This window comes from Rhipicephalus sanguineus, chromosome 5 (genome assembly GCF_013339695.2).
Source record: "Rhipicephalus sanguineus isolate Rsan-2018 chromosome 5, BIME_Rsan_1.4, whole genome shotgun sequence".
Taxonomy (NCBI): Eukaryota; Metazoa; Arthropoda; class Arachnida; order Ixodida; family Ixodidae; genus Rhipicephalus; species Rhipicephalus sanguineus.
Genome location: NC_051180.1, coordinates 8,957,751 through 8,984,693, shown reverse-complemented (window position 1 = coordinate 8,984,693; position 26,943 = coordinate 8,957,751). Strand labels below are relative to the sequence as shown.

At 47.6% G+C, this 26,943-nt stretch overlaps 2 protein-coding genes across 3 annotated transcripts in view; both read right to left on the bottom strand.

The window, feature by feature from the left end:
- Positions 1–210: 210 nt before the first annotated feature.
- LOC119393184 (translation initiation factor IF-2-like) lies at positions 211–9,661 on the bottom strand. The gene is made up of 2 exons (XM_037660024.2): positions 4,112–9,661; positions 211–363 (listed from the first exon to the last, which is right to left on the bottom strand). Exons 1-2 carry the CDS (start codon positions 4,778–4,780, stop codon positions 211–213), a joined length of 822 nt encoding a protein of 273 aa, XP_037515952.1. The 5' UTR covers positions 4,781–9,661.
- A 30-nt stretch (positions 9,662–9,691) lies between these two features.
- LOC119393181 (dipeptidyl peptidase 9) overlaps positions 9,692–26,943 on the bottom strand; it is an 86,692-nt gene continuing 69,440 nt past the window's right edge. For both annotated transcript variants that reach the window (XM_037660019.2, XM_049416135.1), the window contains exons 15-18: positions 26,552–26,663; positions 25,782–25,884; positions 9,910–10,214; positions 9,692–9,791 (exon numbers count right to left, since the gene is read on the bottom strand). In XM_037660019.2, the coding sequence (XP_037515947.1) occupies positions 9,699–9,791; positions 9,910–10,214; positions 25,782–25,884; positions 26,552–26,663 (613 nt within the window). In that variant the 3' untranslated portion in view covers positions 9,692–9,698. The remainder of the gene's footprint in view (positions 9,792–9,909; positions 10,215–25,781; positions 25,885–26,551; positions 26,664–26,943) is intronic.

The following is a 26,943-nucleotide window of genomic DNA, read 5'->3' as shown; positions in this document are numbered from 1 at the left end:
ACGGCTGCGCGTGCGGCCCGACGGCAGGTCGTGAGCAGCGGTATGTCAGGCAAACGTATGCAAAGCAACAACATCAGTTCTCTGCCCAGGACCCACGACCGAGAGCGACAAGCAAGCCAATGGGTGTTCCCCCTGTTCACGCAGGCCGGTTCCCGGCCCCGGTCACGTGCACTCCGTGTCGTCGTCCCATGAGGCATCGGGAACAGCCAGCTAGATCGACTGCGTGCTGTTTGCGCAGCCCACGCATCCGGTGACGTCGGCGGTTGAGGCGCGAAGGTGCTTGAGTATTGCCACCACCAGTACGAAGACGATTATGGCCATCGCAGCGATGACAACAGGGCGCTTCGACTCTGGTCCCTCTTCCTCGTGCACGTCGATGCAAGAAAAGCAAGACTGAGTAAGGCATCTGCAGGGAAACGGCGTCTGCAACAACATTACCTACCATCGAGAATTTTCGCCCTCATCTCCTGGCCTTTTCACAGAAGGCTCTCGGGCGCCGCCATGATCCCCTTTGGGCTGTGCTAAATAGGCATGACCCCCCTAAATTGAACTGCCGAGGCTGTGACGTCAGCCTTTGTACTCCCGTGCCACAGTCCAGAAAGGCAGGGCTTAAAATCAGGGGGGGGGGCGGGGGGCGCCCCCCTTCTTCCCAATTTTTAAGGAGCGGCTCGGCCCCCACTTGGCTGGTCAACTGTAGCACTACGGCACTCATTTGACAAGCAATGGAGTTGATTTTTTTTATGCAGTAGTGCTTATGCAGTAGTGTTTTTTTATGCAGGAGAATTACAGCTCTCCAATCTTTTGAATAATGATTTAATCACAATTATTTGGTTGATGAGGCATCATCGAAAAAAGAAACAGGTTTCATCGTACTGCTGGATGCAATTGCCCGAAACGCTACACACCATGCCATGTTCGACTGAGCTTCTTGGCACAACACACTAGAGCACTGCACGGGCCCGGGCCGGCCCGAAAGCCCGGGCCGGGTAAGGGGTTCTTGGATCGGGCCCGGGCCGGGCTCGGGCCCTTGATCTTCGGGCTCGGGTCGGGCTCGGGCCTGAGCCAGGCCCGTATTAGGCCCGGGTCTCATACGTATAGGTATAATTGCGTGTGTACGTTGTGTGGCTTTGTTTTTGTTGTTTTGTGGGGTTCAACTTCCCGAAGTGACCCAGGCTATGTGAGACGCCGTCGTTGAGGGCTCCAGGTAATTTAAACCACCTGGAGTGCATTGGCGTGCATAGAAATTGCACAGTACAAGACGTCTACAATTTTGCTCCATCGGTATGCTACACGGGATTTCAAGAAACGCCTAATATAAGTTTCCGCCATTATAGTGAGTGAAAGACGTTCTTGGGTACCGTGTAAGGAAAACAACGGTAAGCTGCCTAGATTAGTGTGTATAAGATGTGCACGTTTGTATCTAGGGAAACATTTCGAGTATGCAGCTACGCTCGCATGCCCGTAGACTGGCCAACGCGACTTGTGAGTCATTAATATCTCAGGAGCTGTTTTTCGTGCATTTTAAGTGCAAGATGCGGAGCGACTCTTATCCCAGGGCAAACGCCGTTGTTGATTTTCCCATTACTAGTGGCGATGCGCCAGACCATAGAGACACTCGTTTCCCCGAGTGACGGTGACGGTGGCGGTGACTCAGGGAAGAAGGGAGGGACAAAGAAACTTGTTGTTTTGAACACGAAAACGTAGAGTAGGTTGGATGCAGTTGCCTGCCGAGGAGTCAACACGACAGCTTTAATTTATGTAACGCTGCCCAGCCTGGTGTAATCCTCCCAGAAGCAGCTAGAGCACGTTTTTTTTTTTTTTTTTCATTGCATTGTGCAATAGATGAAGTTTGCAGGAGACTTGCTACTTTTACTCAACAGCCCTAGCTCGTATGCAGTTGATGTAGACTCAACCTAAAAATGTCTGCCATGCTTTTTTCTCCACTTTATGAAAGTATTATATTTTGTAGTTGTTCTTTGAAATGCAAAAATGAGATTGCATGGTTAGCACTGCGTGCGTACATGAAAGAGCCAGCTACGACTCCAATTATATTTTATATTGCCCTGCAATCATTTCGCAAGAGTGTTACGCGCGTAAGTCACCGAAAGTATACACAGTACCGGTGAAAGTTGTGACACTGAAAGAAGTTCCTAAAACAATCTCTAGAAAATATCTTGTGTGCGGCAGGTATCTTCACAATCACCGAAGGTTGGACAGTGCCTCCTTTATGCTCAAGGCATAACTAGCTGAAACGGGCCGGGCCGGGCCGGGCCCAAACCTTTCGGGCCCGGGCCGGGTACGGGCCACATTTAGGAACACCGGGCCGGGCTCGAGCGGGCCGGAAAAATCGGCCCGTGCAGTGCTCTACAACACACTTTTGAACGAGGCACCTGTGCGTGAGGCTGCCTGTTCGTCAATCGGTAAAGGTTCACCTTCGTCTCTTTAGCTCAACAGCCAGTCTTCATTCGTTTAGTTGTGTATTACGAGTCTGTTGCAATGCAAAATACGCATGTATTTTGCCTACTTTTTAGGGAGGTACGTGTAAAAATGAAATATAGCGTTGCCGTGCTTGAGGTTCTCAGTGCAGTGAGCGAACTAATGTTCTGCTTTGCAGCTAGACTTATTTGGTATGAGTTCGCATATCGTTGTCCTTTGACATCCCAAGTTATTTTTGAAAAAAATATTTCTAAAATGCCCTGTTTGTAGTGGTTGATTGGATCGGCACATTGATCAAACACGCGAGATAGATTCTGAATGATATATTTCTTTGTGTAGCATTCATAAGCATTCGCTCAATTTTTAGACAGTCGGCTTTACTACACTGTGATCGTATATCAAAAATAACCCAGTTCTGTGGCCTGCGAGAGTTCTGACGAAACTGCCTTTCACACAGATTATATATATATATATATATATATCGCTCGCCGCCCTTAGGGCCCCCCTTCCCCTCCGATGAAGGGAGACTAAGCCCTGCAGAGAGGTGTTTCTTCTCTCCTTTGAAAAGGTCTATACTGCGGCGAGTTCGTCCTACGAAACCACTACTCTCCATATCTTTTCTGTCTGCGGTTGCTTGCTATGCGTTTTTAACGGGAAAGTGTTTTATGCCGGGATCCAGCAAGACTTCACTGACATCATTTTCGTTACGGAAATGACGTCGGTGTTTGGGGGATTCAAGCTCTTCCCTCGGAATTTTCAATTTTGTGTGTATGCATGTAACGCAAGACGTTACATAAAGGGAGGTCGCGAACCCATTCCGTCTCCCCCAATAAATTTCTGGCTACGCTCCTGGTATCCTGCTTCGTTTTGTGAATATAGTAAAGATCCTCAGAGCTACAGCATTTCTTCTGGACCGCGATTCTTCTGGACTGTCCTGGATTATATCAGATTCAGAACCCTCGATCCGCCGAGATAAGTTTTAAGAATTTCAAAATTTCAAACAACTCGTTTTCGACAGACACCCACGTTTAATGTCTGGTCGGGCATTTCTCTCACCACCAATGCATGAGCATTGACGCGATTCCCACATAGAAAACGGAAGCTAGGACGCTTGCGTTCGAGTCTAAAATCGTTGGTTCGAGCGCTTACACTGACGTTGGCGATCTTTCACTAGGCCACCTCTTCGGGCTCCTTTTTAGGTAACCAGGTGGCGGGAGGTACGGCCCGCTGGTAGAGTGCCTCGATGCGCGGAGAGCGCGGGCATCAAGGCACCCTACCCGCTGGTAAAGCCCGCTAGCAGAGGGCGTACGTACGACTACCGCACTGTAGCACGAGTCCCTTATGTAGGCTCTTTGCCAGCTGGATGTCGCGCGCGCACAACTTGCCTTTTCTTCTCTCAGGCGCGCATTTCAAAGGGATCGGTCGGAGCGGTGGATCGAAAGCGGTGTCCGCCCACCGTGGGCAATCGACAGGTCCCGGGAGAGAGAGCGCGCACGTTTCGATGTCGGCATGGACATGCAGATGGACATGCAGATATATAAAGATCTCCAGCTGGCACCCATTTCCATTCTCTTTCTAGGATACGAGGCAGGCAGCGAAAATCTGACAAGCAGGCTGAACATGGAGAAGTCTGAATACGAGCCTATAATGACCGCCCGCAATATAAGTGGTATACCGGTGCATTGCTGGTGCGAGCTGTCTGAACAGGCTCCGGCCGTTGTTCAGCGGCTTCCTCGGGGCGCAGCTGTTCAGCCGGCGCCGCTTCCGGTTCTGTCGCGATGGCCTGCAGCGTCCCTGCCGGTGCTTCCTGTTTGGACGCGCGCCTTGGCGGCTCCATCGAAGCGCCAGGCGCCACGCACGTAGGCTTCTCAGAGGTCTCATCCAGCGAGGGCACGGCTCCCGACGCCTCCGCTGGAGCCGGGTCGCCGGCCAACGGAAGGACGAATGGCGACGCCGGGGTGACCGGTGGATGAGGAACATCCGGAAGTGGTGAAGCAATCCGAGCAAGCGGCGCGACGTGAATATCCGGCGTAATCTCGGGACGCGACACTGGCGACACTGCAACCTCGGCCCGCGCGTTATCGGGAGGCACATGCTTGCTGGACTCACGGGACGCGGAACGCCGAGTGCGACGGGAACCGCTAGAACGCCGCGAGACGTGAGACCTGTCGTCGACACCAGTCAACCCCGAGCTTAGCTGCGACCCCGCCGTGTCGCTACGTCGGGAAGCCTGCGATACCTCATGGCTTTCGGCGCGCCGGCGAGAACGTTCGTCCCGCTTTGCCCGCTTCTGCGTCGGCTTTTCGCTTTTGGTCGCCGGAGGATCTTTCTCAGGCGCGTCCATGTCCTCCAGAGTGAACGATGCTGACGCGTGTAGGTAGCGAGTGTTCCATTCTGGCTGTCGCCGCTGCTGGGTCGGCGCGTTGATTGGTTGGGTCCTGTGATATGGCTCGACCCACTACGGGTGATCGGCCATTAACACACACGCGCGCACACACACACACACAGGAATGCAGAGTGGCTTCTGAAATAAAATCCTAGCTGCACACCTGGCTATGTCGTCACTTAAACAACAGGGTCGTGTCAACTAAAAGTAGAGCAAATGTGAATGATGCACATCTACTGCTTAGGCAGTTGCATTTCAAGCTCTACCAGCTCCTGCACAGGAACTTGAAACATAGAAATCAGTGCCACAAGTCTGTATGTACCCTTGTTCATCACTTTATTCAATTCTTCCATTGCCTTATGCAATTCAAAACACAATTTACTATACCAGGCTCTAAATAGAGCGCCACTACAGCCCTAGAGCCAGTCAAGCAGCAAAATGCTGCATATTAAAGTTGTTGAACATGTGAACTCTCCAAGGTGCCACTACCCAAACTCAACCGATGCCACAAACCACCGGTGAATGCGCTGCAATGGGCATAAAGATCTTGCCTGCGAAGTCACTCAAAGCTTTCCTTATGTCACATGGCACTACAGAAGTGTTTAGTGCAGCACAAGTTCAAAGCAGGTTCCAGACAACCCTAGGATTCAAAGACTGGCTTTTCTGGGTTATAAAATGCTAAAGTCAAAGCACAAAACTAACTCAACCAACATTTTCTTTTTAAATCACTGCACTCAGGCCCGTATTCACAAACCAACCTTATCCTTATCTTTTGCCCTCCTTACCTTTTCGGCACTTTAACGCGTTGCATAAACAAACCTTATGCCTCAATTCAACCTTTCCTTAACCTTATCGCCGTGATAAGGTGGCGTTCGATAAGGTAGCCTGGCAGGTACCTTAAGGCGCCACTTATGCGGCCCGCTATGGCTGATTACGCAAGAAGCTCTACAAAGTCATTAAAGAAAAGGTGACGTACACGATGAGCGTCCATATGTGCAATTAACGGTGCGAGTGTTCGGCAACCATCAAAATTTCAGGGAAGAGTTCAGCGACGGTGTTTTGCTGAGCAGATTCCGCTTCTCGAAGCGAGCACTTTGTCCCCGAGCTTGCCGCAAGAAACGAGCCCCCACTACGTCGGTTTTCTCGTGCCACCGCTCCTGCTGGTGGCGCTCTGTTTCTACGGCGCAGGGACTCTTCAAATTGTGAATGGTGACTTGGTGGAGATACCTCTGCCATACTGCCCCGCATTATTGAACGTGTGAAAAAATCAGTCGGGGTACGGTGCGGAAGCCGACGTGTTTCACTGCAGGATAGGATATTTTTTACCCATTTTTGCACTCATGTAGCCGCTGCTTTCTCGCGTTGTCCTTCACTAACACCGCGTGCAATCACAATTCTTCGCTATCACAATAGGCTCTTGCTGAGCGTCGCTTACGCTCAGCCCCTCACAGATGTAGCGTCCAGAGAGAGTGCAGGAACTACAGTGAAACCTCGGTGATACGAATCTCGCGGGATCACCAAAAATATTAGTATCATCCGAAATTCGTATCACCAGAAAGCATGGAAACTTAGCATGAGACAAAAGAAAGCTGGCGAACATTTTCAATTATTGTTTTTCAGGGCCGCAGCCCACGTCAACGCGTTAGAGAAAAAAAAAAAAGTATGGCGCTAATGTCCTCTGTAATCTAAACACGAAGGCACACCGAGGCACATAAGAGCCTCAAAGATTCGCGCACACAATCTCGGAGGCCGTGACGTGTGTCTGAAGGTTTATTCTGACCATAAGAAAATTGTTTTTCTTACGCCATGATTCTGACGATTTGGCGGTGCGGCGCGCATGCCCACGCTTGCGTTCCCGCGCTCGCACGTGCTTGGCACGTCTTCCGCGACACCGTGGACAGCACTAGCGTACGTTCGTATCAAACGTCGCTGGGTGAAAATCGGTTCGCAACAACCGTACTCCATTACATTGCAGGACAATGGGCCTTGGCCGGGACCAACGAAAAATTCGTATCACCCCAAAATTCGTATGAGCTGTGATCGTATCACCGAGGTTTCACTACATACATTTCGTGTTTTTGACGAGCGCCTTTTGCCGAGACGCGGTGAGCTCGGGTGCAAAACGACGGCAAAACCAAGTGGACGCATCTTCACGCTCGGGTCAGTTGGCTTCACGAGCGGAGCGAGATGCATTCTACGTTTCGCCGGTCCCACGATCGCTCTGCGCACGCGCACTACAGTTCTTTCAACGTGTTTGGGTGCTAACTGAGTCACGCGCACTACAGTTCCTTCTACGCGTTCGTGTGCATTCGCCGGTCTGACCGGAGCGGACCGTCAATGCCCAGCTAAAAGTACCTAATGCGACGCTTTCAAGTCGAATACAAGCGCTGAATCTTCATTGAAATTCAATTTTTGCCTTTCTGTTGTACTCAGTAAGAAGCGTATGTATGACTCACGCAAACAGCCACACGCACACACGCAGGCAGACGGAGAAAAACCGCTCGCAACTTCACGCGCCTGTCGGTGCCCTCGTAGAAACCAGCGTTTCGTGGACCGGCGCGTCTACGCGAGCCGCCGGTTGCTATGACAACGGTAAAACGTTAGCAGAGAAAAGGAGCAAACTGTGCGGCAAAACGAGGCACGTTCTTACCGAAATTTGCACGGGTATGCATTCCTGCGTTTTTCTTATTGTTTTGACGAGCATACAGCTTTTTTTTCTTGCTAATAAACCAACAATGAGTCAGTAAAAGTTGATAGCCTCGCTCCCATGCTCGTTCCTTATGACGAAGGCCGCCTTCCGTAAGGCTGCCTTAAAACCAAATAAGGCGAGTTTATGAAACTGCACTGAGACCTTTTCTTATCCTTACACTTTTCCCTTCCTTACGAAAGGCCGCCTTATAGCGTTAAGATAAGGTTGGTTTGTGAATACTGGCCTCAAACTCCTGTATTTCACATTTGTGCATGTGTGCTGATTTTTATTTTTTGCTTTCAGAAGAACCATTTATTCCTCCTGCTTTTTTTACACAGTGTGCCTATTTGATTCTGCAATGACATTTGTTATGCCCTTCAAGCAGGCGTGTTTCCGGGGTAATAACACCATGGTTTGAAAAGCTTATGGGCTTCTGCAGTAAAAATACAAATCAGTTGATTCTCTGACAGCATCTATCACCATGCTAACATGAAATGTCAGGTTCTCTCAATTCATATATTCACTAAAAAAAAGGAGGGACAAATACACTTACTAAATGGACTATTTCTACAAATGTAAAAATTAATTAGCCTCCGCACTATGAAAGTTTGAAATGTGAGGGAAAGGAGGATGTCTGGTCAAGTGGAAAGTAGTTTGAACAGCACTTTTCTTTATTTCCCACAATGCAGCACTTGATTTGTTGACTCGTGAAAGAAGAGTTAGAACATAAGCACAGTAGTGATGTCTCATGCTCAACCAGCAGGCAAAAGTCATGCGGAAAAATTATTGACAGCAGTGGAGTCGAATAAATCGTGGAAAAAGAAAGCTGAAATTTTGTATTTCTTCCTTAATATTTTTTCTTTAACTATCCAACCAGTACACCTGAACATATCCCCAAATGCAGCTCACGAGAATGACACAGCAATCAGATTTCCATGTCATTTGCCACAAGCAATCCATCTAGTACAACCTTCAAGAAGGAATTTACATCTGCCCAAAATCATTTATGAAGATCCTGCAATGATTTCATTCATGATACCACACAGACTTCCTCACCATGTAAATTAACTATTTCACAATAGCAATACGTACTAGCATGTTGGCAACATCAGCACTAACATGCTGGAGCATGTGTTAACATAAATAAAAGACATTAGGTAAGCATTAATCTTGCTTTTCCTACCTAGCATTTGCAATGTCATTACTGGCATAAGTGAGAGCCAATGGCACAGTCATTCCAGCCCTCCACTACAGGTGATATGATCGAAAAAAAAAAAAAAAAGAGCTGTCACATCAGTGTGTTGTCAAATGACATGCGAAGGTCTGCAGTCAAACACAACACATTCGTGCCAATTTTCAAGGCACCTCTGTAACCACACATTGTAAAGTATGCATAGGAGACCTACCTAGTTAAATGTAATAAAATATCGCCGCAAGTTCAGAAAAAACAGTCAGGAAAGATAACTGCATACATTGACACTCCCCTGCCTTAGAGACTGCAAAAACCTGCTCACAAGAGCAGGCTTTCCCCTGTGAGGGTGTTTGATCACTTTTATACACACAATTGTCCTGTTAAAAGTCACACCTAGCAAGTCACTGTTATCACCAGGCACAGATGGGGAATCACACAGAAGACTTCACACGCTGACAAGAATGCACACTGTTAGTGACTGCATCCAGCAATCAATGCTGATTGGCATATGACACACTTGGTGAGTAAACCAAAACACTTTCCCTTATGACACTGCAGGGTCAACGACACGGCAGCTGATTGGTACCAGAGCACTGGTTTCTTGCAACCCATGTGATTGAGCCACAATGGCCAGCCTAAGCTGCACTACCACTGTGCCTGCTAAGACAGCAAGGGTCACATTGCTGGGCAAAGCACAAGCAGAAAACCTTGTTCTGGGCCACTGCAGCAGCATCAGCCTGTGTGCTCTGAGCATGATGTTTAGCCACTCGAATGCAGCTCACTTTCAGGGCGTGTGCTGCTCTGTAGCGTGGAGGAGCCAGTAGGCAGCGCTGCTACGTGGCAGCCGTGAATGAATACCTTCCATCGCCTTCCACAACCAGAAAAGTAGTGCGAATAACCGCCACGGCATGGCAAAGCGACGGCTGGCTTGGGAGCCCTGGTTTTCGCACCATTTTGGAAACACGGATCTGCAACCATGCCATCTACTGGCAGAGTCAGAGGTTGTCCTGCAGGAAGCTGAGTAGCGTGGTCTCGTAGTGCTCACTTGTGTCCAAGTGCCGTAGACTGTGTCGTTCAGCTGGGTACACCTGCAACCCAACCAATGCCAGCTCAGTGATGCAAACTGCCAAATAATTGAAGAGCACTGATTGAATTACCAGAAAAACCAACACATGGGCAATGCCTAGGCAAGCGGCCTCCCAGTACCTGAAGCTGGTAAGGCTTTCCCGCTTTGACAAGGGCGGCCACCAGCTGGCTGGTGTGTGTGAAGTGCACATTTTCGTCCATCAGGCCATGCACTATGAGCAGCCGATTCTGCTCACTGGGCAGCTGCGAGATGTAGGAGAGCACCGACCCTCTTCTGTAGCCCTGAGGGTTGTCCTGGGGGGAACCCATGTAGCGCTCTGTGTAGCCGGTATCATAGAGCTCCCACGAGGTGACCGGTGCCCCAGCAACGGCTACCTTGAAAATGTCGGGCCGCTGCGCCAGCCCCATCAATGACAGGTAGCCACCTGCATAACCGCCGGCTTGAGTTACATTTGCACAGTGATTTATGGCACTACGAGCATGCAGCCAACACTCTTGTGAATATAATGCACATTGTTTTCGTTACAGACTGCCCTGACAAAGACAAGATTTCTGGCTGAAACATTTAAATATCCATCACACTACTTTATCTTATTCTTATTTTACACATGGTTTTACATTTGTGGGTTTTACTACCACATGGTTCTCAAATAAAACCGGTGCCAGCCTGGCTCTTGCTCAATTTTCTGACATGATCAGCAGAATGTCACAGAACAGAACATATGGCATAAATGAGCAGAGTTGCTGCATTCCATGTTGTCACCTTGCTCCCAAGCATCTTTAAGCAATCCTTGTTTGTCACGGACGATGGATTTTGATGCCACATTCAACAGTCTGTTCGTGAAGAGTGGTTCAGTGAACGTAGTATTCAGTGTCATACGACTCTCAGGGGTGAGACAGCTGAAATTGAACTGGGAGCAGTTTTTGGAGCAGCAAAATTTCAATTTTGGAGCAGGAAGACCTTAACTTGAAGCAGTTAGCGGCATTTAATATGTTGTCATAGAAGCTTGAAAAAATTAATTTGCCGCAATTTAGGGGGACAAGAACATATTTTAATTGGCTTAGAATACAACACACAACAATGAAACAGCCTCTGGAGAAAGTGTTTTAACAGATTATCGCCAGGTATGAGCTACACTACCTTTTCACAAACCACACGACCTATCAGCCCAAGTAACAACATGCAAAATAATTGAAAAAGGTCCTGCAAACTAGGTTCCCTTGATAAACGTTTGCAAAAGAAAAACGAAAAAAAAATATTACACCCTTTCCCGCTAAAGGGGACCATGAGGCGATGCGAAGCCGGAGCACTTGCACGATCGCGTTCCGTTGGCGTTCGTTGGGCATGTTACCGATCTCGCGTCGTGGAACGCGAAGAGGAACGCTACGCGCGTTGTGTCTTCCCTCTAGCCTGGCCGTTAATTCTCACAGGGCGAGCGGGGAACGCGGTCGACAGGCGCGCGAGAAGGGGGCAGCGTAGGAGAGGAGAGGGGAAGTGGAGAGGGGTAGGGGAGAGGAGGAGAGAAGAGGGGAAGTGGGGAGGAGGTGTAAGGAGAGGGTATGTGCGTGCGCAGAGAGACGGTATGCGCATGCGCATGGCGTCACGTGACGCCAACAGGCAGAAGGAAGTGTTCCACACTCGCCGCCATGGCTGCGATTGGCGCTGACTAACACTCCTAGGTTTAAATGTACATATATACCTCATAAAGTGGACGAAAGGATGACCGCCGCCGTAGCTCAGTGGTAGAGCATCGGACGCGTTATTCAAAGGTCGCAGGTTCGGTCCCTGCCAGCGGCAAGTTATCTTTTCGACCACTTTACTTTCTTCACATTTACATTCTAATTACTTCAAAAAACACCCCCTACACTTTCCTTGGCATTATTGTCTGTTAGTTCTCATTAATATTGTGTTTAACAAAGAAAAACGAGCCCTTAAAAGCCATCTTCTTTCCTTCATTCATAGCAAAGGGTCTCGTTCTGGCAGACTCGATGCCTTAGGTAGTACGCGAGAGATTATTGGTCAGCTGCCAGCTCGTAAAAAGATCACGTGTTACGTGACGCCAACAGGCAGAAGAAAGAGTGTTCCATACTCACCGCCATGGCTGCTATTGGCGCTGACTAACGCTCCTAAGTTTAAATATATACCCCATAAAGTGGACGAGAGGATGACCGCTGCCGTAGCTCAGTGGTAGAGCATCGGACGCGTTATTCGAAGGTCGCAGGTTCGGTCCCTGCCGGTGGCAAGTTATCTTTTCGTCCACTTTACTTTCTTCACATTTATATCCTATTTGTTACAAAGTCTCATTAATATTACAATTTGTTGCTATCGCATTCATTGCTTCGTCCTTGGGGTGAAACTGTGACTTTTTTTTTTTCTTTCGCGGGGGGGGGTTAGGGTCTGCGCGTCTGTATTGGATGATGATGCCCACACCGCAGATGACCAACGCGGCCTCCATTTCTCACTAAAATTTGCGCAACTGAGAAAATTTTGAAGCTGGTCGGGCATTTTGGCGCAGCGTGGCGCAATTTCAACAAATTTAACAATTTTGGCTCAGCTTGGCGCAAAAATAAGGAACTGTATCACATTGGCGCAGCTGTTGCACCCCTGCGTCTCCGAAGTAAGCCGGTAAAGCGGCACTCGCACGTCATCTGATAAGTAGTAAGCGTTTTGATGATAAAGCGCTATGGTTTACATCACTGTCGCTTTATTACTGCCCCGGCAAGCGATGACACGACGTGCCGACAAGCCAGTCGGTACGCCCCAATCTAATCACTGGCTCACCCGATCCATGTGATACTGTCCCCCGTACGAAACTAAACAGGCTTGCACTTTGCCTCCGTACACGCGTCACCTTTCGAACAGCGACGATTCACGTGCTTACGGCCGCGGAGTGATCGACAGTGATGCCAACCTAAGTCATCGTTTTATCCCTAGACTGACCCTGAAAATACCCTAGATTGCTAGAAAAATCCCTAGATTGACTTTCTGATGTCATTACTCGTTAATTAACCTTTAGCAAAGATAAAGATAGTTCGCTCTATGGCTTAATTCATATGAACGTTATCAAGAAGTAAAAATTATCATATTAACAGCCACTGAAGCTCTTCTACACTTTCTGCGGTATTATTGTACATAAAGGGCTTGCAGATGGCGCAAATCGCTACAGAGACAGACAAATTTGTCAAGTACCCTTTGCCACTCATTGAAGTGAATTTTCCACATTTGCAATCAGCGTTGCTGGATTTGCAGTAGGTATACAGGGACCATTTATTTTACTAGCTAATAGCCATTTTGTGTACTTTCGATCAGCTTCCTATATGGCCAAATATTTTGGCAGAGACTGCTGCGCCGCACGGTGCACAAGCCGCTCCCACACAGAAACGACTCCTGCACAGCACGGAAGTGACGTCATGCGTTTTCCGGTTTGGCGCGCCGTTTGAATATGCCATGAATTCGCCGAGTCAGCAAGCGAGTATGCCTCCCCATCGGCCTCCCGTCAGCCGGACTTGCTGCTACAGCGCTGCTGGTGGTCCTGTCTACAGGTCCTTTGATATTCGATGTTTGACGACCGCCGCAGAATTGGCTCTATTTACTATGATACGCTGTTTTATGAATCAATGCACTTTCTCGGCGAACACACGAGGACACGCAAAATTCAGATGCAGATGGCTGCATCACTGCCTCTCCACTAGCTGCATCGGTTCATCCAGCATCCGCGTCCAGAATGTTGATTTGCACGGTTTATCAAGGCTCTGAGGACAGGGAGACGTACTGCTACAGACGTGGTCTCATGATTGAGTCACTGGGCGCCTATATTTCGCGAACGGCTCGTGGTGATGTACTGTCGCGATGAAAAGGAACGCGAACAGTGTAAAGCGTGGCTTTCGGTACAGTCGAACTTCAACATGCTTTGACTATCGCTGGGCGAGTCTGTGCTTTCGGCCGGCGACACCATAGCGCTAGAATTTTGCTCCGGCTGGCACTATCGCATTGCGTGTGTTCCAAGTGCAAGGCATGACTGGCAGATGATAACCATAACAGATAATGATGGACGCGTTTCGTGCCATCATTTTTTTAGCAGCTAGCAGTTACTGTTTCTCTTCGTCTCTTGTAGCCACGACGAATATGCAACACAAAACCTTGTTATGTCGCTCAGTGTACCGTCACCGCCTCACGAAGTAATCGGCAGACTAAGTCGCTTCAAAATACTGACGTGTCGCCGTGATGCTCTAGGCTACGCTGTACTCTAGGCGATCAGCACTTGATAAACGATGCCCAATGGCAACAGCCGACTGCGTTAGCCCACCTACCTACAAAACAGTGCCGAACAGTTTGTCTGCCTAGCTGAATAACACGGCCGGTGACAGCACAGCATGATTTACCTAGCAACGGATGATAACGGCCGATACGTGTTCGCACTTTGCGAAAAGCCTGCAGTGCAGGAGCATTGGCCATCGCAGATCACAGGCTTAGTAAAAACATTCGCAGCCGCACTGGGATTTCTTGTGGGTCCGGACGTTAACTCACATAAACTGTGCAACAACATCTATTTCATCGTCGACCTTGCCCTTCTCGACAAGCAAAATGAGGTACTCGGCTGCAAGGACACTCTCATCTTCGACGACACCACGTTTGACATCGCAATTTCGCACACTAGAAAATGCAGTACTTCCAACAGCAATGCAACAATCCGCACATCATAGTGAGAAAACTGTTACCTCTCGCAGTGCCCCCTGGATTTAAGGTGTTTGCGATATGTCATTAACAAATGTACATTAACTAACTCGTCAAACACTTTTTGTTTATTATTTGTGTAGGTTTAACACATTATAAAGTAATAATCTGTCCAAGTGAGTTGTTTTAAGTTTATTTTAATGAGGTGACGTCACTTCCGTGCGGTGCACGAGACGCTGCCAAATATTTTTGTCACTGTTTTCGTTCTTATGAATACGACGCGACGGAAATACTGAAAACACACGAACAGTCTTTTCGTCTATTTCCGTCACGCCGTTTTCATAATAAAGAATCCGTACCAACTCGCCCAATAGTACTGGTCTCCTGGTCCAGAAGTTATTTTATACGCCTTGTGCACCGTCTATAGAGGCGCCACTGATAGCCACATAGCGGGCGCCGCCGACAGTACGTGCGGGAAGCCGAGCAGACGACAGCGCTTTACACAGCTTTGCTGTGAGGAGATTAATGTAGTTCGCAGCTGCTATTTCCCCTTCGTGCGGGTGCCAGACAACTAATTCTGCACTGGCAGCTGCAGGAAAGGCGTGGGCCTCTACGAAAGTGGACTTGTGCACGATGTCTGTCACAAACGAACGCTTAACTAAGCGCACGTCGCCGATTTCGAACGACGGCATGAAAGCCTGGCGCCGACGGTTCGTGCGCGACAGAGCGCGCGCATCGAAAAAACAAGTATAAAAAGGCGCCTCTTACCCTCTCCGCAGAAGACGCCACCGACACAGCCAACGAACGTGAAAGGTCGGGATATTCGAGAAAGCAAAGCCAAGCCAGCGGCGCCGTCTGATTCCGCAGACGAATCGGTGAGAGGATCTCGCCCTTTCCCTAGCTTTCGCTGTGCTACGCACAGACGAATCATGCGCACCTTCCCGAACCGAGGCGCGAGCCGATACAGGCAATGCAAGCGCAGCAAGCGCGCGGGGGCAGAGTCAGTCAGTGAGGAGTTAGTCGGCGAAGAAGTTATGTCGTTCTAGTGATAGCATCGTTCACTCGACCGCAGAAGACATGTTGTTTGATGATCTAGTGCTGTGAGTTAAGTATCAAGAGATGACAGTGACAAGTTTTGAAGAGGGTCGCCGAGAAGACATGTGATGACCGACTGCGGAGGAGAACGAACGTCCGCGTGGAGTGAATCGTCATGCCGGTGAATATCAAAGGTGCGTCGCGCAGACCAGCGTAACAAGATCCAGCTATGAGGTGCAGCTGGTGGTGAACATCCGCTTTGTTTTGTTTACAAAGGTGACGTCTCAATCACTTCTTGTTCTTTCTGAAGTCAACCACTGCTGCATTTTTGTTTCTGTAAATAATAAATATAGAACTTAGCTTGTAATAGCGCGGTACATGTACCGCGCTAGTACAAGTTAAGTTCATGGATGACCAACTCGCCCGAGCTACAACACTTCTGAAATATAGAACGTTTGAGCGAAGTGCCTTGCACGGCGGTCGAACGAAACCAACGCATGCTCAGGCTGATAACTTTGGTCGTCTACCAGTGTCAACATGATCGAGTGCATCCAGCGAGCACCGATATGGCAGTACGAATGCATTAGAACAAGAAGCGACGTGTTAACCCGCACAATGACGAAGCGGCTCGTCTTTGCCAACGAACAGCAGCGATCCATTGCTTCCGTCGCTCTTGCTCAGGAGGCCTCGCGGTAAGTGAGTAAAACCGTGTTCCGGGCGCGTTTTTGTAGGTGTTTGAGCACTCCACTCCACAGCAATTGTTATTCGACATCCCTCGAAGTTTCGGCCACCACACATACGACGAACGTTGCTTATTTCACTACGGAAATGTGAACAACGCGGAAACACACGTACAACGACGTAGGAAACCACGGCGGCCGTCTGATTGCTTTCCCGAGAGCAATGATTGAGTTCGCCGCATATGGCGCTTTTGTCGGCGCGCACTAGGTGTATACGGATACTTTGCACTGGTAAAGGCATGCGGCGAGCCTGAACTTGGCACTTTTTCATATGCACTACAAGACAAAATTTCTCTTTGTTTCACAAAGCATCAATCGCTCAGGGTGCTCAATATGACACGCGCGTGCATGCTAAACACTAAGGACGACAAAGTTTTATTTTTCCCAGTATGCGGCATATGAGTCTCTCGTCACAGAACTGCGATCATCTTCACTCGGCCCAGCAGAACACCACCGCTATTTTAAATGAAAAACAGCAAATAGCGAGAATTATCGTTCCCTACAGCTTTTCTAGTTCAAAAAACATAATTCCTGAGTCATACCTATCATTAGGTCGCAAATTGCAACATTCCCAGAACCTTACAAAAATCCCTAGATTAAAAAAAAGAAACACCAAATCCCTTAAGACACAGCAAATCCCTAGATCTAGGGATAAATCCCTAGGGTTGGAATCGCTGGTGATCAAGCAGCGAGCATTCCACTCAGTAAACACAGCGGCCGTCGCCGTGGCGACAACCAATAGAAAAGCGCCTCTCAACGGTGCCACGTGCTTCGCCAATAGGAGCGCCGCGTACATTGCAAGGTTCGTGAGAACTCCCCTCCAATGTTTTTTTTTTGCGCTTTTTCTATGCTGTGATCATAAGCGAAGAGGGCCAGAATGGCGGAACTTTGAGCTTTGAAACGACGCCAAGATGGCGGCGCTCATAGGCAGGAATGACGAGATACGACGCCGTGAATTGCGCCGTTTTAGCGCGATTTTGGGCTTCTTTTTCCCCGACCTCACTTACAAAATTATTTCTTTTTCGGGCACTTAAAAGTGCGTTTTCAGCGTAATCGTTTAGATACTGCGTAAATAAGAGACCACAGATGCCAAAACGAGTGTTTTCGAAAAATTGTTTTTTTTTTTTTGGCTATTTTCGCGATTTGATCCCCACGTCCTCCCTTAAGTTTCACAACAAGTCAGGGAAAATTATGACGGCACCATGGGAGCCTTCATTAGAAAGGTGCATAGAAGAAACACGCTTGGGCACGTCTATGTCGTCTGCGAACGTCTCATTGTCTTGGAATTTCTAGCAAATCATATTGCCAACTCAGCACTCTGCCTAATTGCCCCTGCTGAAGCTGTCGTGGGCATCGAAATTCTGGCTTTTGAGACTGTTTTGGGGCAGATCAGCGCAATTTTTGCAATTTTTATGCTTTTGGAGCAGCTTGGTGCAGGAAAACAGAATCATATCAAAAATGCGCAATATGCGCAGCTGTCTCATCCCTGCACTCAGCGCAAACACATGAGGTTGTGCTGTTAAGCCATGCAGATAAACGTGAAAATTCACTAAGATCAGTCACCAAAACACCCTGGACCTGCGTCTTTTTCTTTGCTCTTTCCGCATGCCATATACTGTATACGCCTGGCATGAAAACCGTGCCATCAAACCGCAACAATGGGCATTGGCTCTCAAGAAACGAGTTCAACTCCTTCTGCTGGTTTGCTTAAACTGATTAACCTCACTATCTAGCCACATTGCAAACACAAAAAAAAGAGTCCCATTTTCAAACAGTGGACTTGACATTAAGTTTGTGAACCTTCCACTTCAAGTTGTTATCCATTTTGCAAGCTCTAGGCTGTTTTCTTTTGTAGTTTTTCTGAAGCTGTTTCACTTGACAAAGAAGGTCGTATCGCATGTGGCTTTTGCCTGATTCAGCATAATTACTGGCACCAACTGTTGAAACAGCAATCATTGCTTCCAACTTCTTCAGATAGGTAATCATGTATCTCTTTTTCAGTGTTGCTTTTCTTTGACACCTTTGTCTGCTCAGACATTTGTCTTCTTTATCCTTCGTACGGAATGATGGTTGTACTGGTATGAAATTGACTGGCATAATATTGATGGTTGTGGTCAAGGGCATCCGCAGAATTTTTTGCTGGGGGGTGCATCTGCAAGGATGGGGGAGGCATCCAGCACTGGCAGCCTTTCTTTCACTGCCGTGGCATGACAGACAAGATTAGTCAATAGTTTGTAACGTGTGAAATTGAATGGCAATCCTGAAGGCCAGGTCCTGAGTGTGCTAATCAAGCTGTGTAGCTTAGTGCTACTGCATAGAAAAATATTATCTGAAGTTCCAAGGGAAGTCGCACCCCCCTTTGGACACCCATGGTTGTGGTTTAAGTGAAGTTATATTTTAAGGCAAAAACCTTACGTGCCTAATCAAACGAGAAAAATTACTGTCATCATCAAGACGAACGATGTGAAAAGTCACGTAATAAGACTTGATGATGCCATCATGGCGTCACAGGTCGCCAAAATTTGTGACATAACTCACTATGACATCACGTGACGACGTCATCACACAAAATCGTCGCATAGTCAAGGGTGTGCCGATGCCCGAGACAGTGCAATATCAGCCGAGGCGCAGAAAGCTTGCAATGCTTCCGATCCTGGAGGCAGTGCAAAACCTCATTAGGTGCAGAAAGCTTTCAGGGGGAAAATGGCTCACCGTTAATCACAGATTAACCAACGTCAGTGCGAGTGCCACTCTTAGGCTCCCAAGTACTGCATTAGGGTAGCTTTACTTTTTCAACTTGTATGAGTATACTATATGTACGCACACATACAAACATGCACGTGCACTATTATGATGGGGTCAGACATGCCCCCTCCTAACACAAAGTAAAATTCTCTATTCAAGAGAAGCCTTGTGCAAATCACTTTTTTGGTTCAAAGTGAATAGTAATTGGTGGTATACAATAACTTTGAAGGTAGTAGGATTGGAATAATAGAGGGGGGCAAGATATAAGCTGCAAAATCTGCCATACTTGGCCCATATAAGTCCATAAAAGGAGCCTTAAAGGGGTCATGAACCACTTTTCCAAGTAATAATCTAATGACATCAGTATCGGAGTTTACTGCCTCCTGAATCGATTGCCGCAAAAATTTCTCGAATCCGTCAAGAATCAGCGGAGTTACGGGGGTTTGGCGCACGCTCTCAGCACTTTCTCTCTTTTCTCGTGCCGACGAGCGCACTGGAAGCTACACAGGGAGGGATGGCACGGGGAAAAGAAGTTACGTCAGCGCGCATCATGAAACATGATCGCTCTCCCGCTGTGATTCGCGTGCGTGAGTGCGGCTACCATGTACTGAGGAGTGTGGCGCCGGCAAGTGGTGGCACCCCGTGGCAAGAAGAGCATCTGATCCGAACGCCGCTCTCGATTTATGTTGGCTATCGGCCAATGAGGATGCTATGTCTTTTGCGACGTGGAGATGCAGATCGCGACGTCAACAGGCAGACGCCCCGCCCACCGACGAGAGTGAGAACCGGCCTCCGTTTGAAAACAGGGCGCCTGAGAAAACAGCAACTTCGCGTTCCGCTTGTAGCCTTTACACGGCGCGCACGACTGCAATATTTGGCTGAGCAGTTCATAGCCGTGTCAGCTTTCCGCAGGATGTGTTTTTTCAACAAGCCCAAGGGGTGCTTCATGACCCCTTTAATAAAAAAAAAAAACATGGTTGATCCCTCCGTCATAGGAATCGGAATAACACGAAAGTAAAGCGTGCCCTCACAGAAGTAACTGAATGTTTACTGTACAGGGATATAAGAGAGTTTGCACAATGTACATTGATGTCTGGCAGCTATAGCACGTTTAACGTGGATGTGCCCACTTTGATGATTGGTGGTACATCTCCATCCCGACGACTGACGTCCCTGCCAAATGATTAAACAAACCCTTGTGGTAGCTGTAGTAGTTATTGGTGAAAGCGTAATCAGAGAACTAGGTGAGATAGCCAGAAGAGCGTCGCATATTGGACACAGAACTTGGTCGCCATCCCGGGCATGTTAAAATGTGATTTAACACCATGGCCGGACTAGAGGGAAACGCAAAGCGCGTCGTGCCGCCCCGATAGCCCGGCCGCGATTTTTCTAGGGGCGAGCGTGTGAGCGGGGAACGCGGTGTTACAGCCACGTGACACAGGTGCATGTCGCAGAGCTATGAGCGAGGCCGACACTGTTACGACGCTAGGCTAAGGTCGCCACCTCGCGGTATGTTAAGGCATTGACAAAATTGAACGTCTATTGAAAATGCGCCGAATCGGAGGGACGTGTAATGCGTTGCAGGTGCTAATCGCGGAGGCCACAGTAATAACGAATTACTTTACCTTACCGCTCCCAGAGGGCAACACCACCCCGCCGACTGGGAGAGTGGTAGATATAAAAGGCGCATTTGTAAAGCCTCTAGAGTCTGTGACCGTGGCGCAGTGGATAGCATGCCCGGCATCTGTTGTTGACGAACCGAGTGGTCGTGGGTTCGATGCCCGTTGGACGAAACTTTTTTTCTTTGCCATCTAATCATGTATATTTTTTCGACGTCATTTCCGTGACGGAAATACGTCAGTGAAGTCTTGGTGGACCCCGGCATAAAACACTTTCGTGTTAAAAAGTTGATCAGAGTGCAGGTAACCCTATGGCTTCGCGGCAGTGCCCTTGAATAGGTGGTTGCCTAGCAGCCCTGCGCTGCATTGAAACCATCTTTTTCGGATGCGTTACATACTGTCAATACGTCTATTCATTCGTCTCGAATACTTTGGAATTTTGAAAATATTGAATTCATGTCAAAGCAAATTCGTTCGAATATTTGAAGAGCTCGAATATTCGCACAGGTCTATTCACAAGGCAACTACTAAAAACTGACTGTATAAAAGTACTGACGAAATTCAAGGAAATTTAAGGGTCTTCAAGAGGCTTATGCGAATAGTAAATTTTAGGTTTGAAGCAAATTCAAAGCGAATAGTGATTTGGTCGAATAATTTCAAATCGAATTCAAATAGCATATATCACATATTATAAAGAAAAATGAGCATATTTGTCATAACTCAACTAACGTGCACATCTTGAAAGTTTGAAACAAGGCATGTGCAAATGTCATTCTTTTTGGTTCAAAGGGAAGCGGAAGCAACTTTGAATAGTAGCAGGAATTGACTTTCGGTAGAATGCAAGTAATAACCTGTAAAATACATTACACTTAAACCTTTTGCGGTCCAAAACTTTTACCCACTTTCCGGCTCTACCTGTCCGAAACTATTTTGCCAGTCTCTTGCACCGCGAAGAAAAGCACAAACTGTGGAAGAAAAACTCACAGGATATTTATTTTTGCTCCTGCATTCTGCAGGCAACTCCTTTAGCGATATTTCGGCAGCGTATGATACCGCTCAAAGCATTCTCCTGGGTGCAGGCCAGGGTTGTTACTGTTCCTGTGTGTCAACAGAGGTGTTGTCTCCACCGCCCCCGTCGTCATCTTCGTCACTCACTTCTGTCGAATCACTGTCATCACTGTCTGGTGAAGGCACGTAATTCTCTTCCTCATTAAAGTCATCCTCGCTTTCGCTAAAAGCAGCACCGTAAAACGCACGCGCTTCTCAGCGAACCGCAAAGTGAAAACCGAAAACGCAAACGCATGCTTCTCAGCGAACCGCGCACGAGTGGGTACGCCCTAAGTTCCGATCTCAACATAGTGCTGCACCCTAGTGTAAAAAGAAAGTAAACCTCACTTATTCCTCAAGAGATGGCACTTCATATATACAAAAAATGCGCGCTACTCGCAGTGAGAAAACAGCGAAATCTAAACCACAAACACCCTTGTCTGGCGGTGCCCGACAGCCGACCGCTACGGCCGTGTTGCGCTGTCGGACAGCGCCCGACAACGGACAGCAAAGGGTTAAAATTTACTATACTTAGAGCATATAAGGTAATATAACAAGCTTTTAAACTTAAAAAAAAGGATGAATCGATGTGAGGGCAATTTGTTTATTTAACCTTGAAGTGGGGCTTCGCAGCAGTACAGATTTCCCCTGGAAAGGTGTATTCACGGTATAGCGCCCCTCCACCGCAGTGAAACCACCTTTACAGGGGGTTACATGCGGTTTATATATGTTATTAGTTCATTTCGAATACTTCAAAATTTACAATAACTCAAATTCGTTTCAAATATTCAAACTGTTCGAATATTCACACAAGCCTAGTTTTCGAGGCCTTGAAAATACTATAATAAACGTCAGGGTTTTTGAGGGTTTTAATTGTTATGTTGTTGCTGTCATCAGCCACGGCCACCTGGATCGGGGCGCGCGGCGGTGTTGCTCCGGCCGTCCCATTCGGACGGAGGAGGCGTAATTGCAGAAAGGGGCGTGACCGCTCCTTTCGCCGCACCGCGGCGCGCGCCTACTACCCCTCCATTCCTTTGCGCTCTATGCGGGAAGGTTTGCGGCGCCTTGAAGCTATCGCTGTAGAGTAACCGTGAGTTAGCATAGCACTTGCCCCACCCTCACAAAAAGCACATAAAAGGATGAATGGCGGCTAGCGCTATATTCTTTATTTTTTTGTGTGTGTGCGCGCCAGTCCTTGTCGTGATGATGGTGACCGAAGCGAAAACACCCGCGAGTAACATTTCAAGAAAATTGTTTTGGTGTTCTTTGCAGCATATCAGTAAAAAGTATACGTGCATGCGAAGGAAAGCACGAGATTTATTAAAAAAACCTTTTTTTCTGAGTGCTTCCAGAATAGGGGAAACGATCCGAAGGTTGGTTCCTTAAAGGAGGTTGGCGGATTTCCCTTGGGATGCTGCGGCCTTGAGTGCGCGAGCTTTACCTGCTGGAAGGAATGCCACTTTGGCGTCGGGGCAACGTAATCTTTCTTGGTGTTGACTTACAGTAAGGCACGCGGCAGTACGGCACGTTTCTGAAAAACACGGTAAATGAGGCAAGCGAGTGAAAAACTCGCAGCTACAGCTAACAGGCGTAACCTCGTGGAACGCAGACTAAAAAACAAATTACTTGCCTGAAGTCAATGTGGTATGACAATGTGAAACATCTAAAGAGAGAAAACGTATATTCACGTCTTTTTTTATTGTGAAAAAGTCGCAGCTACAGCAAACAGGCGTAACCTCGTGGAACGCAGACTAAAAAACAAATTACTTGCCTGAAGTCAATGTGGTATGACAATGTGAAACATCTAAAGAGAGAAAACGTATATTCACGTCTTTTTTTATTGTAAAAAATCGCAGCTACAGCTAACAGGCGTAACCTCGTGGTACGCAGACTAAAAACAAATTACTTGCCTAAGTCAATGTGGTATGACAATGTGAAACATCTAAAGAGAGAAAACGTATATTCACGTCTTTTTTTATTGTGAAAAAGTCGCAGCTACAGCTAACAGGCGTAACCTCGTGGAACGCAGACTAAAAAACAAATTACTTGCCTGAAGTCAATGTGGTATGACAATGTGAAACATCTAAAGAGAGAAAACTTATATTCACGTCTTTCTTTTATTGTGTGTTACGTATTAACACGTTAATTAGTGCAGACCGTTACAGGCGTTTATTTCCGTCTTACATGTGCCCGTAATTCATTACCGTCTCTGCCCGTAATTAATTCAGATAGAGTTAAACGCCTCTATAAACTGCCCGTTCACATTAAATACGACACGCACCAACACACCAGAAAAACAATTGATGCGTTTTGTTATAACACGCACAAAAAATAAGAAAAAAAAGCAGAGCAATACTAGCGAGAAACGTCCGCAACCGACCTACGGCCGTCGGTAAATCGACGCTTATGTAACGTCGGGCCTTGGTCAACCCGTGAGCGGCATGCACTCGGCATCGTCGGCCACGGTGGACGGGCCTACATCGGGTGCCGACGCAGGCCCACATGAGGCCAATGTCAATCCCCAAGACCGGCCCTACATTGGTTGCCAAGGTTGAGCCAACGAGAGTGCAGTTGGCCAGCGACGTCAGGCCGACATTTTGCCAAGGATAAAATGTTGCTTGGGAAACGGGCTCTTTCATGCTGTCGCGTTAAAACGACAATTCGATACCAAAACGAGAGAAAGTGGCCATTGCGCGACCGACCCTTAGCTAATTCGCAGGAGACAAGCGTCACTCATCGCTTTCGCGTTCAAATTCGCCTACATGCGGCCTGCGCTTAAATAAGAACGTCGCATTCACATCACTGTCGTATCGTGGGAACTTCAGAATGCAAAGAGACGTGCCCATATCAAAATGTTGCCTATCATGGGCAAGGAGAAAACGACTACAGCATTATCATTACCGCAATTGTTTTCCAGCAACGTGATGCTCTTAAGACAGCGCTCGACCGCAGAAGATAGCTATGCAGTGTCGACGACGACAAAATGTATTTCCTTTAGAAAGAAGCATGGCGCGCGCCGGTCCAGGCGGCCGTGGGAGAAACGATTGCCAAAACAAAGAATGAGAAGCACGGAAAATCACGTACTCGGCACAATATATGTGTCATGGCACTTATGTAGCGGCCGTGGTCATATGGCACATGAACGCGCCGCGCCACACGAAGTCTCTTAAGCACGCTGCTTGGCTCTATCTCGATTGTAACATGCTACAGAGAACACTCACTGTGTAAAGCCCGATTAACATTACATAATAGGGTACCTTGATTCCAGTCACCACGTGCACGATGTCCAGTGTGCATTTTTCCAAACACATCTGCGGCTGCCTACGGCGCGGTCAGCGCGGCATCATTCGCAAGGGGGTAGGAGGAGAGCGCCGCGTCGCGGCGCGCGTCTGAACTACCTCAATTACAACTTTTCAAAGGGGCGCGCGCCGAATGGGACGGCCGGAGCAACACCGCCGCGCGCCCCGATCCAGGTGGCCGTGCATCAGCCTGGACGGTTTGATGTAGCGCCACAAGATGGCGTTCTTATCGCTTTTATAATCATTGAAATAAACGTGCTGCTGGCCGCATACATCAGTCAGCATTTCGACTGAGCCTCGTGTGTGTGCTGTCTCGGAAGAACATGACATTAATGACCACTGCTAAATATGCAACACACAAAAATGACATTTATTAGCTTGTTTTTTTATGTACAGGTGGCACTACAATCAGCAGATCACAATTTTGGCCAATGGCATGTATGGATTTTGACACATGGGGCAGTTTTGCAACTCGTATGATTAAGAAATCTGGATATAACAAAGTGAGTGCCCGTTTTATGGACATCATTATACCGAGGTTTAACTGTATAATGAATACATATGACTGTGAACTGGGGCTTGATAAAGACACAGCAGAGCACTATGCTTTTGCACGGAATTAAGTATATCCTGGATCAAACGCTTTCGAGTACTATTCCCACACCCTTAGGAAGTGTCCTTTAACATCAAGCATGTCCCGCACCTCTCGTCAGAGGTGTTGTGAGCCCATGTATTTTTTTGTGCGTTGGGAATGTCATCTTAGATAAATAGCTAGGGCAGCACTGCAATGCTAACAATGGTATGGTTCAACAAAATGTCAAAAAGTGCTCACCATAGGACCAGCCGTGGATTGCCACCCTGGACAAGTCAATGTACTCCTTCTCCTGGGCCAGCCATTGTAGCACCTCCACGTGGTCTGCTATTTCAACTGTTCCCTGTGCAAAACCAAAACTCTTTTTTTACCTTCAGAAATGCAAGTTATAAATGCTATTATTAGACTAAACTATTCAATAGTGTTAAAAAATAAACCTTGCCAATGAACACAGTTACTGCCCCAACAAGCACAAGTCCCCTTGTTAAAACATTAGCTTTGGTCAGAGGCTCTCCTAGTTTATTTATTGTTGACCAGACTCTCTCTCGCAATCTTCTCGCAATCAAGTTGCACTGTTAGAAAGTTTTCCACATTTGTACAATGTAAAACACTGTGGGCAAACTCTTAGAAACCAAATGCAATGCAATTACAAACTCTAGAGTAAGTCCCAGGCAGTGATAACAAACAACTATGTTCTCACCTGTGGCTCCCTTGATATAAGGTGCCTCACTTAAATTATGATGCAAAAATTTTACTCTAGTTGTAACCTAACCACTTATACAACTTTGAAAAATCGTTTCAGGGACCACAAATTAAAGGGGGCTTAAAGGTTAATTTTATCTACCTGGTAGTGCAGCAAAATCTCACCAGGGGAGCTTATATGCATTCCAGCCCACAACTTGACACTCAGCAGCAGAATATCACAGCCATCTCAACAGATACTTCGTGGTTTCAAAACAGGCCAACTACTGCCCAGAATAAAAATGGCAGCTTGAACTTAAATAACCAACCATGCGGCCTTTGATATGTGACTCAAAGTCAATGCCACGGTGCCGTGATCCCCGGCAATCCAGTACCACGACCACGTAGTTCTCGGAGGCCAGAAGATGCTGCCGCAGGTGCCTGCAACACAAGGACAGAATGCTAACGTCCTCTGAAGGTTGACACAGTACGACACCAGCTGGTGCAAGAACGACACCCGGCAGGAAATACAGCTTTAACATGCACTGAGTTTGCTGAAACTCCATAAATTAAACAATTCAAGGTATAGTCACTTGATGAGTGCTAATGTCAGGATAGCCAATTCTGATGCCACTAACATTGTTGGCGCAATACAAGAATCACAACATTAGCACATGTGAACAGCAGCCGATACCAGAGTGCCGTCCAACATGCTGCAAGC